The following is an 18221-nucleotide window of genomic DNA, read 5'->3' on the forward strand; positions in this document are numbered from 1 at the left end:
TAACACATGAATAAAGTGCTTTTGTGCAACAGTACAAATGACAAATAAACCCAAGAATGAATGTCTCAGTGTAACACTCTATGTTGCCACTGAACATATAAAAAAAAATGCCTAACTGAAAAACTACAAATGGCAACTATACACATAAATAACATTTTTCAGTGTAACACTACAAGTGGCAACTAAATGCATCATATTATCTTTTATTATTAAGTGCATTGACACAGGCTGACCTTGTTATCATATTAATAGTCCATTTAAAATGCCACAGCACAAAATGTTGATATTAAAAAAAAAACAACCAAAGAGTAACAAATGATGATAACTGCACATGAAAAATAACAAGAGTAGGACAGTCAATGCTCGACTATTCAGATTGTTGTCCCAGAAGCATGAACATTTCCCTATATGACAAAATATCTATAGAGTTTCAATCCAATACCAGCATTAGTTTTGGAGATAGTAACTTGCAAGCCAAAAAATTTAATGCTAAAATTTCTGTTTCCTTTTATAGCACCTGCAGATATCCTCTAAGATATGTTGGTGCCATTACCCTAATGGGCTCAGGTGCAAACCAATCCTTCAGAACTCTGTACAAGTTGTAACACAAAAAAATATGTTATATCCGTATTAACTAACAAAAGTAAAATATTGTTTCTTTACAAAAAAATGACATATATTAACATAAAGTGTATCTCAGCAGAAAGAAACTCAGGAACCAACCTGCCAGGTGGTTAGATGAGCCACAAAGAAATACAGAGCAAATCCCCAGGTGACCGCAGCAAGTAGTATGAATAATATTGTCAACTTGGGTATCTTCTCTCTCGCCCACATCTAAAATATGAAATATAAATGATATTCTTAGTTATATGGCCAGCAGGAAAAAATTCTTGAACCTGTTTTCAAAATTTATTGTTCAAATGCATTTTGTTTGATGAAACTTGGTGCAATGATATGAATTACACAAAGCATGTGGCCAAGGAAACCAAACTGGACTGACAACCCTTGTCAGATCATGTCACCTCTGAATATCAGATAGTTGTATTTTACCAGTCACTGCCAAAGGAAAGCCTACTTCTGATACTAGGTATGAAGGACATTTTTATTCCTACAATTACCATCAATGAAAGATAATTAACAACTGCCTTTTGTGAAAGATTTTACCATTTATTAATAACAGATATAACTCATACAAAAATAAAACAATATGAAGGAGAATTAAAACAAAACTGTTATAAGAGAGTTGTTTGTAAGACACAACCGCCTGCCAGAGGAGGCTGGGTATGTAAGCTTCAGTTTCAAGTCTCCAGTAACCTGTGCCTAGTAAATCCAGTAACCTGTGCCTAGTAAATCCAGTGACCTGTGCCTAGTAAATGCAGTAACCTGTGCCTAGTAAATCCAGTAACCTGTGCCTAGTAAATCCAGTGACATATGCCTAGTAATCCAGTAACCCGTGTCAAGTAACCCCTAAACAATAAGGCCCATCATTCTACTGAACATAAGACATCATTCTATGAAGACTTTCTGCTTGACTGCTGTAGATCCAAGCTTTCCTCAGACATTTACAAACTGAGCACAACTTTAACCACATTGTGACAAAAACACCATAGTGACTACAATACCTCTCACTTTATACAAGTAATCACAGTAAATTGGATATGATTCACAACTGTTTTATTTTCGTTAACATTTGTTAACAGAGCAACATAAGAATACAATACTCTTGTAAATATAAATCAATACTACTGTTATAAAGTCAACTATGAGGAGAGAACACAGTGAAGCACCACTTGTTTGAGCATGGATGGCTCGAGCACCCATCCTCACTTGAGCATGTATGGCTCGAGCACCTCGCCTCACTTGAGCAAGGAATGCTCGAGCACCCAGTCTCACTTGAGCATGGATGGCCCAAGCACCCAGCCTCACTTGAGCAAGGATGGCTCGAGCACCCAGTCTCACTTGAGCATGGATGGCCTGAGCACCCAGACTCACTTGAGCATGGGTGGCTCAAGCATCTGGCCTCACTTGAGCAATTCATGCGACTCAAGAATGTTTTTCTTACATTTTCTATATTTGATCTCTACAAAGCCTGTATTTTTTGCTCATCCCCTTGTTACCTTGAGTAATTGATGTTATACTGTACCTAATGTAAAAACACTGGGTGTTTTTTTAAATTGCAAAATAGAGATGATGTGAAAATTTATCCAATTTACAGTAATTAAAGATTCAACTTACCTTAGAAACAAGATAATAAATTGTATACAGAAGAAGGTTGACAATGAATATAGAAAGCAGGTAACTGGCAAAATCTGAGGTCTTGGTCTGGTTCTTGGCTATACCATATATTGCACTGTAAACAGAGGTACCAGCATGGGGAAAGTCACATATATATTTGGCAAGGGAAAATGTTTTGCATGAATATTGTATATTTTTGAAGAAAGGAATACCTTACTAGTTCTGGTATATAATTCATCAGTACTGTTATAATATATAGGTCATACTAGCACATGTACTAAATATTATATTTCTTTAGATTTCTATCAGGCCAACAAAATTTACCTGCATCTTTGTCAGTTGTGGGAATGCTTTTAAAACAGACCACTGATAGGTAAATATTTTAAATGTCCCCCTTTTTTAAATCCTGAATTTCAACATTTTTTGTGGAACATTTTTCTGCTGATTTCTGCTAAAATAGCCATACTGGAAGTGATTTAGAGACATTTTGCAGGGCATATAAAGGCTTTATAAGACTAACATTTTTATATACATTTAAGGATGCACATAAATGTTCCAGAACTTTGATTAGCCCTTTTTTCATTTTAATGAACAATTTCACACAAAGAAACACTTACTCCTTTAAGAAGTTTTTATGTTAGTGTGTAAAGTAACCTTTGGTTAAAACTGGAATATGACTATTTCATGAACGAATCCTTATGAGTAAATAAATTCAGACCTATCCCTTTTGAGTTCCTTTAAGATTTGTGCTTTGGAAATGTCTTACTGGCAATTTCTAAGAACAATTATAATTCAAATCACCATGACAACTAGCAAGGTATTACTTTCTCACATGTAAAAGTGTTCTGTAATATACCCTTCTGAAACACCCTAATTTGGGCGGCTGACGGCTCTACACATGAAAGTCTTCAAAAACTGATAACGACTCAAGAAGATAGTCATGACACTGATCCAAAATATCTTATTATTTTTCTTCCTTTTTCAAATAACACCGGTATTAAACAGAACAACTGTAGACTGACAGTAAGCTCACTATGTAGTTTTGTTGATCTGTCAGAAAAGGAAGCTGAACTCAGACTGTGTCCTCTGTCAATATTACTTTCAGGTTGGTTAACAATCTACATATTGACCAAACAGTAAGTCTATGAAGGTGTAATATCCGTGTACATTTGCTTGGAAAAAAGCTGGGAAACAATCAAAATGCTTACCTTCATAAACACATAAAATCCCATATATAACGCCAAATTAACAATGAACACGGTTAGTAAAAGACTGGCAAAATCTGAAGGGGCTGTAATTCCTGCGTATAATCCTCTGTATAAATTATTCATTTGAGTAAATTTTAACCTGGTAATTATTTTATTTACTTCATCACACAAATATAAACGAGATGTATGCTTATTTTTTCATTAGCATTTTAAATCATCACCTTTGTCCAAAACAATTGCTACAGTTGAACAATATACAAAATTGGGATTTTGCAGGCACTTGACAATGAGTTTGAGCAAAGTGTGGTGTTCGAATTATCCGTGTTCAAGTGAAAACAGTTTGACTGTATTTATACAAGTATCTGTCAAATAACATTGAAAGCCTGAGGACTGTTACATTCATTTTTCTTGTTATCTAACTTTCAACCTCATACCATGAACCAGTCTGATATTTCTCTTTTAAGCATCAGGTATTATCTTTTCTTGTTCTGTCTGTGATTTCACTTTGAAGTATTACCTCACATCTTTATGTGAACCAGTCTGAAACTTCAGTTTCAAGCATTACCTCAAGGCAGGTCTCTATTACTATGTGAATTGCATTTAACTTTTAAGTAACTAAAGAATTTTGAAAATATCAACATAATTTGGCTAAAGTTTGTCTACATAACAATACTTGACTCAAATTTGACTGTTTGTCCAAAGAGTAGCAATCAAGGGGAGGCCACCCTCATGGTTTTACAAAATAACACATCTTTGTTCCAAAATGAATGAAATTGCACTTACATGCCCCAGTTCACAGCATTTCCAAGAATGAGTAGGATAAGGCGACTCTGAAATATTTCATTACAAATCTGACCGCAAAACAAAGTACAATACCATTCATATCATCTATAAACATCCAAGTCTTTCTTTGCTTTAACTTCTGAAAATTATGGGAATATTTACTCAAGTCTACATAAATTATTTTCTTTGACTCTAGGTATTTACATATGAATAAAGGAGCAAAACATTATACATAAACATTATACATAAATTTATTTGAAACAAGAGGGTCATGATGACCCTGAATCGCTCACCTGAGTAATATGAGCCACATGTTTAAAACGGCAAACTGATGCTAAAATATTAGAAAGTAGGTCAGTAAATCACATTCATGGTCACTGAAAGTCAGTTTTCAGACCGGTGTGCAAAACTGTACATGTCATCCAAATTACAAGACTGTATCTTAAAAAACAAGAAAGTAGGTCAAGGTCATGGTCAAGTGACCCCTAATCGCTTGGGGTCATCAGGTAATTATAATTAAACAGTGTAGGAAATGTGATCTGGTAATTTTTGAAGTATTTATTCCTATATAACTCATATAAAAAGTGACCCCCAGGGCGGGGCCTCTTTTCACCCCAGGGGCATAATTTGAACACTCTTGTTAGAGAGCCACTAGGCAATGCTACATACCAAATATCAAAGGCCTAGGCCTTGAACTTTCAGACAAGAAGATTTTTAAAGTTTTTTTTTCTATAAAAGCCTATGTAAACTTGGGACCTCCAGGGCAGGGCCTCATTTCACCCGAGGGATATAATTTGAATAATTTTGGTAGAAGACCATTAGGCAATGCAACACACCAAATATCAAAAGCCTAGGTTTTGTGGTTTCAGACAAGAAGATTTTTAAACTTTTTTTCCCATATAAGACTATGTAAAATTTGTGACCCTCGGGGCGGGGCCTCTTTTCACCCCAGGGGCATAATTTGAACAATCTTCATAGAGGACCATTAGATGATGCCACAAGCTAAGTATTGAGGCTCTATGCCTTGCAATTTCGGACAAGAAGATTTTTAAAGTTTTTTCCTATATAGGTCTACGTAATTACTAAAACTTGTGACCCCCCAGGGCGAGGCCTCTTTTCACCCCAGGGGCACAATTTGAACAATCTTCATAGAGGACCATTAGATGATGTCACAGGCCAAATATCAAGGCTCTATGCCTTGCAGTTTTGGACAAGAAGATTTTTAAAGTTTTTCCTTTCGGTTGCCATGGCAACCAGAGTTCTGCATGGAATTCAAATCTTTGAATAATTTTGAAAGGGGGCCACCCAAGGATTATTCCTGTGAAGTTTGGTGTAATTCTGCCCAGTGGTTTTCAAGAAGAAGGTTTTTTAAGAAAAAGTTGACGGACACACAACTAACGACTGACGACGGACACTGAGCGGTCACAAAAGCTCACCATGAGCCTTTGGTTCAGGTGAGCTAAAAAAATAATAAATCTTTATGTAATAGTTCCATGCTTACCCCATAAACTGGCCTGCTACATTTCAACCAGTCCGATATTATCATTAACCAAAGTCTGTTACATATGTAACGATCTGAATAATAAACCAATAATATTTCTTTACAATAAAGCTATCATAATTCAACACAACTGTCAATCTAAAATGATCAAGATTGTTGATTGGCAAGACCTTCAATACAGTTGAACCTGTCTTACTGGCTGCCTGTATTAAGAATCCACCTGCTTTAAGCAGCCAGTCAGCTAAATTCCCTTTTTTTCTTAATTCAACTTGTCTTAAGCAGCACTGTGCCTTAAGCAGCCAGGTCACAGGCGCTTGAAGCTCTATCAATAAATATATGCATTACCATACCCCACCCACCTAATATACTATGAAATAGTACAGATCTATGATCTCTTCAAGAGATCTAACCTGCACATATATTTCGTTGATAGAGCTTCAAACACCTGTGGCCAGATGGTGTTCCTTCACTGTCTGGCAACTTTATACAGGTTTGAGTGTAAACAAAAGATATTATCAAAACATAAGTCTTTACAGGTCAACTAGGTATACAAACTACTGACCATACAATTTCCTGACACAAAACCTTATGCTTTGACTTTTGATCTAATGAGGTGAAAAACAAAAAAGGTCATCCACTGGTTACAGATAAATATACTATCAAGTTTGAATGCTGTAGACCCAAGCATTTACAGTTTTTTTTATCAGAAAACTTTTTCAGACTTAAAATCACTTTGACCTTGACCTTTGACCTTCAAAGCCTATGAGTTACACACTTACATAATGAACCTATATAGAACTGGATTCAGTCAACCATTCTCCTAAAGTTTGACAGAAATAGGTCAAACTCAACACAGGTCTTCAACAATAAAACAAAATATTCATTGTTGACAGACAGGCCAGTCCACCAAAATAAGCAGAACAATATATATGCTTTTCTAAATAAAGAGTGAGGCATAATTAAGGATGATATAAGCATATCCTTTTTAGGAATTTTTATGACCGTATCCTAAAATCTCAAACAGATAAGTTATATGAAACATAGCCTCTGTTCATCCTAATTCAGATAGGGCTGTGGTTAGACAGGCAATTCATGGCTTTTACAAATAATATTTCTCCAGGTGCCACTGATGTCTCCCGGTGCCACTGATGTCAGGTGTTTTCACCAACGTTAACATCAGCTATCATGGTTATAAAGCATTTTTTAAAGAAACCAAACTGTAACTGTTATTCCCTTACCTATTTGCCACCTGCCCATGTAGTATAGGTGCACACTGAGAACAAGTGAGGCTCCAAGATACACTATCGCAAACAATATCCAGAATATATTTGTTCCATAGACCTGGAATTGTCAAATGTGGCAGCATTAGCATAAAATTGTGATGTAAATACATAAACCTGATATAAATGTCTCTAAACTACACAGTATTATGTCTGTATATCGAGGGCTTTGAGCGAAACTGGTCTATCTGCTTCTATTTCTATGTACAGATAGACCAGTTTCGCTCTAAGCCCTTGATATATTTATCCAACATGTCTAATGTATGTGCACACAATGGCTGAAAGGACCAAGATACTTCCCAATAGAGTAAAAATACCTGGGTTTGATTCCTGGCATCTTCCATTGCAGAATGACCTTGAGCAATGTAATTTATCACTAATGCCTCAGTTGACCCAGTTTTAAATGAGTACCAGCAAGTTACTAGAGACAAGGTATAACTAGTTTTAATTGTTCTCAAAAATAGGATTGCTGAAAGCTACATACGCAAAGTTCAGGTTTGAATATCTTCATTTGATACTGAGAATTGACAGAGGAAGTGAAAATGGAGTTTATAAACCTAAGTAGAATGTTGATTTTGTTTGTTATGAATGCATCTCGGTACTTTTGAGTTACTATTTTTTTTTAAATATTTTACAGAGGACCCATTTACACACTACAGTACAACCTCTCCAGAGCGGTCCTCTCTTAAGCAAAAACCTCTCTATAACATCATCAACAAAATTTCCCTAAGCTGGAATATACTATCAAATTTACCTCTCCAGGGCAACAACCTCTACATAACTCAATATTTGTATCTCCCAAAGGGTGTTGCTCTACAGAGGTTGCTCTGTATATACTAATGTGTTAACAAATTTTTGAGGAATTCTTACACCCCATGCCCCAAATATTGTGAATGAGACAATGAGTCATTTTCAATGAAAGCAGTCAAGCTACATTTTGGACTAGTTTACATCAATAGCAGTGAAAATACTTACTATCTAAGTTTACTACACTCAATGGCAGATTCCTGGACTTCTGACCAGTACTTGTGCCTAAGTAGAAACAGTAGAGAACTGATCAATTCCATTCTCACCTGCCAACTTTGAGTTTAGGAGTTGGACGCTTTACTCCTACACCACTTCATAGGGCAGACTAGAAAAAATAACATAACTAGAGCTGCTTTTGAGAAAAGTGCATGTCTCTCACAACTGCCTAATCATAATAGATTGGCATTTCTTTTCCTTTATGTATCTGAGTCAACCACGCACCAATACATGTATCACTGGCATCAGTGTACAGAGTGATTTTCAGTAATTCAATGGCCATAATTCCAAAGTGGCTGGGCCCAATTGGCTAGTTATCGAACTTGGCTGAGAACTTATTGGCAAACACATTTTGTTCAAGTTTGATGAAGATCAGATGAGAACTGTTCGACTTAAGAGCGCGGACATCAGTGTACAAAGCCATTTATGGTAATTCAAGGGCCAAAATTCGGAACTGCTTGGGCAGATTTGGGTAGTTATCGAACTTGGCCGAGGACTTATTGTCAAACAAATTTTGTTCAAGTTTGGTGACGATCAGATGAGAACTGTTCAACTTAAAGAGTGGGGACAAGAACTGTGACTGACAGACAGACACACACAGACAGGAGTAAATCAATATGACTCCCACACCACGTGTACTGTGTGCTGGGAGACATAAATATTTGACCTTTGTGACCTTGACTTTTGAGCTAGGAGGTCTCGATTTTGCATGTGACATTGTCTTGTTACAGTGGTTATTTGTGAAAAATTATTTCAAAAGCCAACAAAGTTATCAGCTAGGCTAGAGTTTATGCACACAAACAAACATGGAGATGTACACACATGCATGCATGCACAAACAGGGGTAACACTATAGTACATGACAGGGCATAATAAATAGATGTATAACATACCACACCAATGACAGCTATAATAATGACTATGGCCATGACAGTGTACGAGAAGTGAGCTTTAGCGCTGATATCTGGGTGACGATTCTGGTAGATCTTCAATATACATAGACATGCTATGATATACATAAATGATGTGTCTGAAAGTAGTAATATTTACAGTTCAAATATGTTTCCTTGTTGCATTCAAAATGCCATGAACATTTTTGACCACAAAGGCATAACAATTCAAAGTTAACAATGCTCGACTGGATACGATTTTTTACATACCCGTATCTCTTATATCCAATAAATGCATTTTACCAGCCATTGCCCATAAGGTGGGTTGTGTTATGATATTAGAACATTTGTTTTTCCAACAGCAGTTGTTAACTTGAGTATTGTTGTCAGGGATCTATAAGTTCAAAAACATGTTACATTAAGTAAGTATCTGGTAGCTCTGTCTGTATAGCATCAAAATATTATTCCAAGGTCATAAACTAAAGATTTTTCGAGCAATTCATTTCATAGACAATATTGGTAGAACTTACCAAACTGAAAGTTAGAGACTGTAGGGCACACATGGTAACAAGCACTCATAATTCCTTCCATACACAGGGCAAACCCCATTGCATAAAACAAACCAAAATGCTGTGGTATTCCAAACTTCTGCAATAATAATTAAACAACAATAAAGATCATAAATCAACTTTGATTGAAAACTGAGTCATTAGTTCAAGTGCTTTCTAATGATTTTTCATTACATGCGTTTCACACCTACCATAAACAAGGCGATTTGTAACAGATTTACATCAATTTTTGACCAATAAAATTTGCGGTATTTACTGCAGGTTACAATGTCATCACCATAGTGATGTACAATCTCGCAACGCTAATATACAAAGTGACACGTCTGACAGCGACAGAAGCCATTTTCGCGTGTATCTACTATGAAAGCGAAGTTTGGTAAATTATATAAACGAACATATTTGATCTTTCATTTGGATTTTATTTATTTCTTATGATCTTATATTTTTTCCGAATATTCGAATAGTGAAACAATATTCAAATATTCGTGTCATGAACGAATATTCGAATATTCGTTGCCATCCCTAATCATAATGTCAGTGGGTAAACACGCCAACATTAGTAGATCTATGTCTCTAACACAAATCAAAGTTCCCCATTTCTGAATTAGTTTTTTAGAAAGTAAAACAAATCTGAAATTGTCATAGAAACATAACTTAGTGTAAAATCTTGCTAAATCTTGTGATAAAAAACGTGACATCTCCTTTATTGTTGAATAGGTTTTTTTTACACTTAAATCAGAAGTTGTCTAGGTGTTTAATAAACTCATTCGTATGCTCCTATCTGAACTGTTTGAGCAAGAAAACAATTGTATTCAAAATTGACTCAGATGTTTAAGAGCTATAACTTGCCTTGGACTTCTGTAGGATTTCAGCAATTTAACTTTAATAACTCTATAGACATTGTGTTTACATAATAAATCAAGTAAGCAGCAATGAAAATAATATGCAAACAGCACAACTTACCTTGTGTCTACCCTCACTTCTCTCTACAGCTTTCCTGTGTAACAATTCCCTAAAAATCGAGGTAAAATACTGTAAAATAACTTAGTTTCGAGGGCATAAAATTTCATACCTTCCACACAAATTCCACAATTTTAAGATAAAAGGAGATTATAGAATAAGGATTTTTGTACTGCTTTTCCTATATAACTACTTGGATTCATACAATGACAAAATCCACCAAAAAAAGACCCCACTAACTATAATGATTTGACAGTAATACATCTAAAAGACACTTCTGGGCACTTACGTAAATGAATGAGGAAGATAATGTTACACTTAAAACGTCATACCAATTTCACATTGATATTCTTAAGAAAAGCATCTTTAATGCATAAATATGGCAAATATATTCCCTAGAAATGAGTGCTCACCAAAACAAGAGCTGTCACAGGAGACAGCATGCTCAACTATTTCGATGCTGGATAGTGAAACTGGACACATCTGAGGAAACTGGAGCTGTCACTGGAGTGACTCCAATGGGAGATGAAAATATTGCACAATAGCCCGAGTCAAAAATATTAAGTAATAAGAGAGGTAAAGATAAAGTGTATTAAACACTATATAAGTATATTCTAAGCACAAAGGGGCCATAATTCATTAAATATTGGTGCAAAAGTTATGCATCTTGTGTCATATGATGTGGGTGACGATGTGGAATGACTACTTCAAGTCTGAATTAAATATGCCTTTCATAATAACTGAGATATAGTGAAAATGCATCAAAATTAACCTTAAATTCTAAGTCAAAGGGGGCTTAATTCATGAAAATATTGTGCCAGAGTTATGCATCTTGTGTTATATGATGTGGGTGATGATGTTGAACAATTATTTTAAGTTTGAATCAGATCCATTCAGTAATAACAGAGACAGAGTGAAAGTGCATCAAAACTTTAACCTGAAATTCTAAGTAAAAAGGGGGAACAATTCATGAAAAAATTGTGCCAGAGTTATGCACCTTGCTTCATATGATGAGAGTGATGATGTTGAACAACTATTTTAAGTTTGAATCAAATCAAATCCATTCAGTAATAACAGAGACAGAGTGAAAGTGCATCAAAACTTTAACCTGAAAATCTAAGTGAAAAGGGGGGATAAATCATGAAATATTGGTACCAGAGTTATGGCCCTTAGGTCAGACAATGTGGGTGATGATGATGAATAACTATTTTAAGTTTGAATCAAATCCATCTAGTAATTACAGAGATAAGTAGAAACAAGGCAGTCTGAAAGACAGCTAAATTCCCCGCCACTGCTATGGATAGTGAAAGGGTAAACCTTTGATTTTAGCTGTGACCTTGACCTTGAACTGACATGGTTGACTCATGAATTCTGCACAACGTCTTGATGAGGTGATCATTTGACCCAAGTTTCATGAAAATCCTTCAAGGGGTTTAGGAGATACAGAGCTGAAACCTTTGACCTTCAGTTGTGACCTTGACCTTGAGTTGACATGGCTGACTCATGAGTTCTTGATGAGGTAATCATTTGACCCAAGTTTGATGAAAATCCTTCATGGGGTTTAGGAGATACAGAGTGGACACAAAATGGAAGGCTCAAACCTTCGACCCTTAGTTGTGACCTTGACCTTGAGCTGGCATGGTTGACTCATAATTTCTGCACATCGTTTTGATGAGGTAATCATTTTACCCAAGTTTTATAAAATTGCTTCAAGGGGTTTAGGAGATATAGAGCGGACACGAAATGGAAGGCTCAAACCTTTGACCCTAAGTTGTGACCTTGAGCCGGCATGACTGACTCATGGGTTCTGCACATCATCTAGATGAGGTGATCATCTGACCCAAGTTTGATAAAATTCCTTCAAGGGGTTTAGGAGATATAGAGCGGACACAAAATGGAAGGCTCAAACATTTGACCTTGAGTTGTGACCTTGACCTTGAGCCAACAAGGCTGACCCATGGGTTCTGCACATCGTCTTGATGAGGTGATCATTTGACCCAAGTTTCATGAAAAACCTTCAAGGAGTTTAGAAGATATAGAGCGGACACAAAATGGAAGGCTCAAAACCTTTGACCCTAAGTTGTGACCTTGACCTTGAGCTGGCATGGCTGACTCATGGGTTCTGCACATTATTTTGATGAGGTGATCATTTGACCCAAGTTTTATAAAATTCCTTCAAGGGGTTTATGAGATATAGAGCGGACACAAAATGGCAAGCTCAAACCTTTGACCTTGAGTTGTGACCTTGACCTTGAACCGACAAGGCTGACTCATGGGTTCTGCACATTGTCTTGATGAGGTGATCATTTGACCCAAGTTTCATGAAAATCCTTCAAGGGTTTAGGAGATATGGACCGGACACGATTTTGTTACGGACGGAAGGACGGAAAGAAGGAAGGATGGAAGGATAGACGGAAGGACTGATGGACGCAGACCATTCCTGTTATCCCTCCACCACGGCGGGGGATTAAAAAGAGAAAGTGTAAAAAAACTTAAACCAAGGTGGGGACGCGGAAAGACACCAACGCTGGGTCGAGTAGGATAGCTCTCCTTATACTTCGTATAGTCGAGCTAAAAACAATTTGTCAAAGAAGTATTTATTTTTTTTTTTAATCATATAAGATTCTTTCACTTATTTAGGAATGTGTGAGCATAACCAGCTCAAGGATACTGTTTAGGCAGCAACAAAGCTCTTTGCTCTTCAGAGTGACTGGTTATGTTCCTTTGGTTACTCAGAAGATTCAGAATATACTCCAAGTCAACTGAGTGTAAAAAGTAGTGTTCTGGAAAGTTCATGAAGTGTATGGACTGTTTTAAATGAAACCTGGCTCAGAAGAACAGTCATGTGATAAATATTTATGATAATGGAAAACAGGTCTTGGTTCCTGGCCACCATGGATGATCTCAACAGGGCTGGGTACCAGAGGCTCAGGAAGTGAGAAAATCTTTCTGCACTCTGATTTCTAAAAATGTTAGGACATTGTGTAGAATGACTAATCACTTGAATGGCTTACCTTCTTGCAACAAGGATAAGGAAGAGTATGCCCAGGAGAATATATCCTATGTTACTATAGATGTTGTTGAATGAGCTAACTCTGCCCAGTGGATGGGCACATGCAAAGTTGTAGTAACATATATCCTGGTCCCCAGTGAAATTCAAAACCTGAAAATTTTACAAAAGTAGTTATACCGGTTCAAAAGGAAGTAAGTAAAAAATCTTTTCATAAATCACAGGTAAAACAAACAAACAAAAATATCATTATCAGGTGAGCTTAATTGACATGTTGTATTAATCCTCCATAGTTTTGGTTTAAGCTACAAGTAAAACTGTTTCAGATGAAGATGATATCCAAACTGCTTCAGGTTTGTACTCACCAGTACAACTCACCTCTGGCACAAGTCTGCATAAAGTGAATTTTTCAGAACAACAGGTTTTTATTATGGGAAATGATGCATCATCAACAGTTAAAACAAAAGAGAACTAAATCCATAGCATGCCTTAAAACCTCTAACATGACTTTTCACAATGCTATCAGCTCGCTATTTCTGTAGTGTTTAGGCTTATTATTGACAAAATGATTCCAGCAGTACCTTGTTTTCCTTTCAAATTGTGCAGCTATAAAGATACCATACAGTCTAGTTTTTTTATAGTCACTGTCTTTGATTCAACTGCCACTTTCTTGTAGTAAGTTTGTATGTAAGAAGGAATCTGAATCTTACATGTCACTGGGCTAGGTTCAGGCCTGTGCATCTAGGGTGTACCTTCACCATTTCAAGCTGTAAAAGTTACCTTAGATACAAGAGTCAAATATAATTCAACAATACGATCAGCTACGTCTTACCGTCTGATAGGTCATAACAAGCTGTATCACTGGCAACCCATAAAATACTGCAATGATGAACAAGTTTCTGAAAGAAAGAAATATCAAAATACAACAAGAGTAAACATGCTACTAATAAATGATACCGGTAATTATGGAAAAATCATTATACCTGATGAAGATCAGTTAAGGTTGCAAACAGTCAAATAATAAAAGAAGTTAACCTACTCAAACCTAGTAATGTCTTCCACTGAATTCTTTTTCATTTAGGAACTACTGAAGTAAGTAGGTTTCTCACCATTCAAGATACTACAGTAGTAATCAAAGGTTTACATATTGTAATTTTCACATGTGCCTATGAGCATAACATTACTCAGTCTGGCAAATCCCTTAAAATATTCTGAAATATTTGAATATTTATAAACTTGTTTTTAATACAACATCATCCTGTCCATAAAACAGATGGTATAACCACAGGCATTGTTGCATATGGCACTGAATATGATTTAGGTATAAGGACATATTTTACCTATTACACTGTTCTGATCAATGAATTTGATAAAACTTGATTTTTATTTGATATTATATAACAAATAGTACATGACACTTCTGTCCATATATGGTTTGTGAACTGGGCAGTTAGACCAAACATGCAATATGAACAAAGCAATATTTTTGTTCAAACTGCTCAAGTCTGTAACTTGCCTATTATAAACCTTACTATAAATAGTTACAAAGCTACAAAGGACAGAATCTTGTAACCAGCCAAATAACTGAAGTAGGTAATATTACCAAAAGTGTGCACTATAACAGGTACATTTCCTGCCAGGGAGGTGTGACCTTATTTTTGACGTCAGTTTACTCCGAGTCCTTGTGATAAAAGTTTGTTTACTACAATATCTTATATAATTGATTCCAGTAATAAAGTGATTGTTACTGTGTTAAGGTATATTATAAATAAACAAATCATTAAAAGGCAATGACGTTCCCTACTAGGTCGTTAGTACAGTTAAATTTATATTAGCACCCAAGTTTAGTCTTGCTCATGACCACTTCCAGACCAACATTGCCATTACTAAGTGTATAATATGGTCCTCAGTACTATGTACAGTGAAAAGTTGGGTCAATCAAAAATCACTGCCCCAATCAAGAAGCCCTTCATGTGCTTCTGTCTGATTTATTTCTGTATGAAATTACCATAGCTGGGCTAAACATCTTTAAGTGTTGTCCAAGTGTAATACCTGGCCCAAAGCTCACAAAACATTATTCCAGCTCAGCAAAATTATGCATCACAATTTCTTCTTACATCTTACACCGCCTCGGTAGCCTAGTGGTAGAGCGTCCACTTTGAGTGCGGGAGGTCGTGGGTTCGATCCCCGGCTGCATCATACCAAAGACGTAAAAAATGGTACTAGTTGCTTCCTCGCTTGGCGCTCAGCATTAAGAGGATAGTGCTAGGACTGGTCAGCCCGGTGTCAGTATAATGTGACTGGGTGGGGTATCATGTCACGTGTCTACGGCGTGATATTCCAGTGAGGCAGCACTATAAAGCTGGGCATTGTGCTCACTGTTTCAAGTAAACACCATCGTTTATATGACTGAAAAATTGTTGAAAAAGACGTTAAACCCAAACACACACTTACATCTGTTGTTAGGGTCGCAAGACTTCAGTCTTCTATAACCCCCTCATGGATTTGTACCAAGTTCTGTTCCGGATGGGTGGTATACTTGGCATTTCCCATATAGGTATCGAGTCTATTCTTGAAACTGTTGATCAATGGTGCACTAACAATAATGTTTAGGAGTCCATTTCAAATGAAAATTGGAAAACAAACTTAAATTTTCTATGTAAGTACACTATGTCGATATGTGGTTGGTTAGTAAATAATGGTAACTCAAGCATTTTGCTCATTCCCATGCATCTGTGAGTGATCAGTGTTTTACTATAGTAGTAAACTAATGAAGACAAGAAAAGTAAAACTTACTTGTAGTAGAGTTTATAGGTTTTATCCGCTCTTTTCTCATTTTTTCTTGCAAGATCAACTACAAACAGGGCAGTCTGCAACAAAAGAAGTAAATAGTTTTATGGAAAAGTATCAATGTCTGAGTTAGATATTTACAGACTTCTTGGTTATAGCACAGACATTTTATACCACTAATACCATAGACAGTAGATAGGGTACTAAATCATGAGTGGAGAGTGAACAATTTGCAAGTAAACAATTTCAATCTATTTGGTTTAATTTTACAGAAAAGCCAGTGAAGTGGTTGTTATGAATGGACAACTAATGGGGCAAAAAGTCTATATATATCTTACAGTTCTTCCTATGTTTGTACTTTGTAATCAGGTGAGATAAAAATTAACAACCAATCGGATAAGTGTCATGTTCATGGACTGACACTTTACCCCTGGCTTGCTAAAGAACTTTTTTGAAATGGGAGTGTCTTTTGTATCTTGTACTATCCTCCAAATTAGATTAGTAACAGTTTTCGCCATAATGGTTTTCAGTGGCGACTATAATTGCTAGCAACTCTTATTTTTATAATAAATGAAAATTTTACTTTTGTTCTGAAAATATTCTTATCCTGGTCAGCATCTTTGACCATGTCAAAATCTTCTGAATTGATTGACTCCTGATCTTCAGCCCTGGCATTTGATTGGTCAGTTGCTGATCTAGAGGCAGGATTTGAGGCGGGATTTGAGATAGAACCATATCCTTGGGCTCCACCTCCCATTCCACCTCTATTTTCTATAATAGGTTGTCTTGTGTCATCTGAAAGGAAGAAAATGACAAAAATACAGAAAACTTTCATTGAAATATTGAGGATATTTGTTTTTATTCCATGAAAGATCAACTCAGTTGTTACCCAGATTACTTAGTACCTAATTTTGTCTACAGTTAATTAAAACAAACAATGACCATGTTTTATACTAATCAGGAAGATCATTAACTAAGTTAGGAATGATATATCTAGTGACCTAGTTTGAGTTTTTCCATGATTTGATCCAGTAACCTATTGCTTAACCTTAAATAATCCAGTTTCAAAAATGACCTAAATTTCATACAAACATTCTTACAGAGATACCAACGGGAATTATTTTTCAAAACTTTGAAACGATCGCAAATTTATCTGCCAAAAATATTTCCTATATACATTTAGAAGGAACATGTTTTAGCATGAGAATTTAAAATCATTTATTGCCCTACAATGTTTTAAATATACTAGAAAATTCCTGACAATGGCAGGGAACTTATTTTGTATATATCTGCATCAGCAAGACAAGAGATAAATATAACAAAATGACATCACAGCGAACCCTTCTAACATGTCATGTCAACGAAAATACTGGGTTTTTGTATTGCCAAACAATAAACACATCTTTAAACAATTTAAGGATGTATTTTTACAACATAACATCACCCATGGTAAAAAAGGTCATAGATATATGGTTGACATTTTTTTTATGAAAAACAGAAGAATTAAAGAGTCCAATTTTTTTTTATCAAAATATAGAGTATTTGTTATTTGTTTTCATTACATTAAGGATTGAAATATTTTCAAGAGTTGCTCAGCCGCAAGTGAAAATGAAGTCATCTGTTCCCAGGTGAAAAATCAAACAAATTTTCTTTTATTATATGTTTTTGGTGATTTTAACCACATTTCAACCAATTTTTAGTTCTGTACCAAGGAAAACATATATTTTTTTTCACTCAGAGTCAATAACCATAATGTATTTTCCAGTGCAATTTACTGATATATATCACTGTTTTACTTCAGTTTTGTATAACAGTTCTCCATTGGTCATGTAAGATGTTGTATTATTTAATCGCGAAACATGAAACAAAACTGAAGTAAGAAATAGACCATAACCTTGGGTTCTGCTCCCACGTATGGCACTACTATCTGCAACAGGTTCTTTTAACTCTTCTGAAAGAAAAAAAAATAATA

At 35.7% G+C, this 18221-nt stretch overlaps 1 protein-coding gene across 3 annotated transcripts in view; it reads right to left on the reverse strand.

Annotated features, from left to right (window-relative positions):
• Positions 1-18221, reverse strand: part of LOC123561375 (SID1 transmembrane family member 1-like) — a 45475-nt gene that overhangs the window by 11908 nt on the left and 15346 nt on the right. The window contains exons 9-22 of one of the 3 annotated variants that reach the window (XR_008372831.1): positions 18144-18200; positions 16833-17044; positions 16256-16329; positions 14292-14358; positions 13464-13612; positions 10453-10501; positions 9451-9568; positions 8924-9060; positions 6966-7068; positions 5728-5801; positions 4227-4273; positions 3444-3549; positions 2236-2350; positions 724-834 (exon numbers count right to left, since the gene is read on the reverse strand). Coding sequence is in view for 2 of the 3 variants with exons in the window: in XM_053553249.1 (XP_053409224.1) it covers positions 724-834; positions 2236-2350; positions 4227-4273; positions 5728-5801; positions 6966-7068; positions 8924-9060; positions 9451-9568; positions 10453-10501; positions 13464-13612; positions 14292-14358; positions 16256-16329; positions 16833-17044; positions 18144-18200 (1313 nt within the window). In the remaining variant the exon portion in view is untranslated. The remainder of the gene's footprint in view (positions 1-723; positions 835-2235; positions 2351-3443; positions 3550-4226; positions 4274-5727; positions 5802-6965; positions 7069-8923; positions 9061-9450; positions 9569-10452; positions 10502-13463; positions 13613-14291; positions 14359-16255; positions 16330-16832; positions 17045-18143; positions 18201-18221) is intronic. The other 2 variants (XM_053553249.1, XM_053553250.1) reach the window with 2 other exon arrangements.

Source organism: Mercenaria mercenaria, chromosome 10 (genome assembly GCF_021730395.1).
Source record: "Mercenaria mercenaria strain notata chromosome 10, MADL_Memer_1, whole genome shotgun sequence".
Taxonomy (NCBI): Eukaryota; Metazoa; Mollusca; class Bivalvia; order Venerida; family Veneridae; genus Mercenaria; species Mercenaria mercenaria.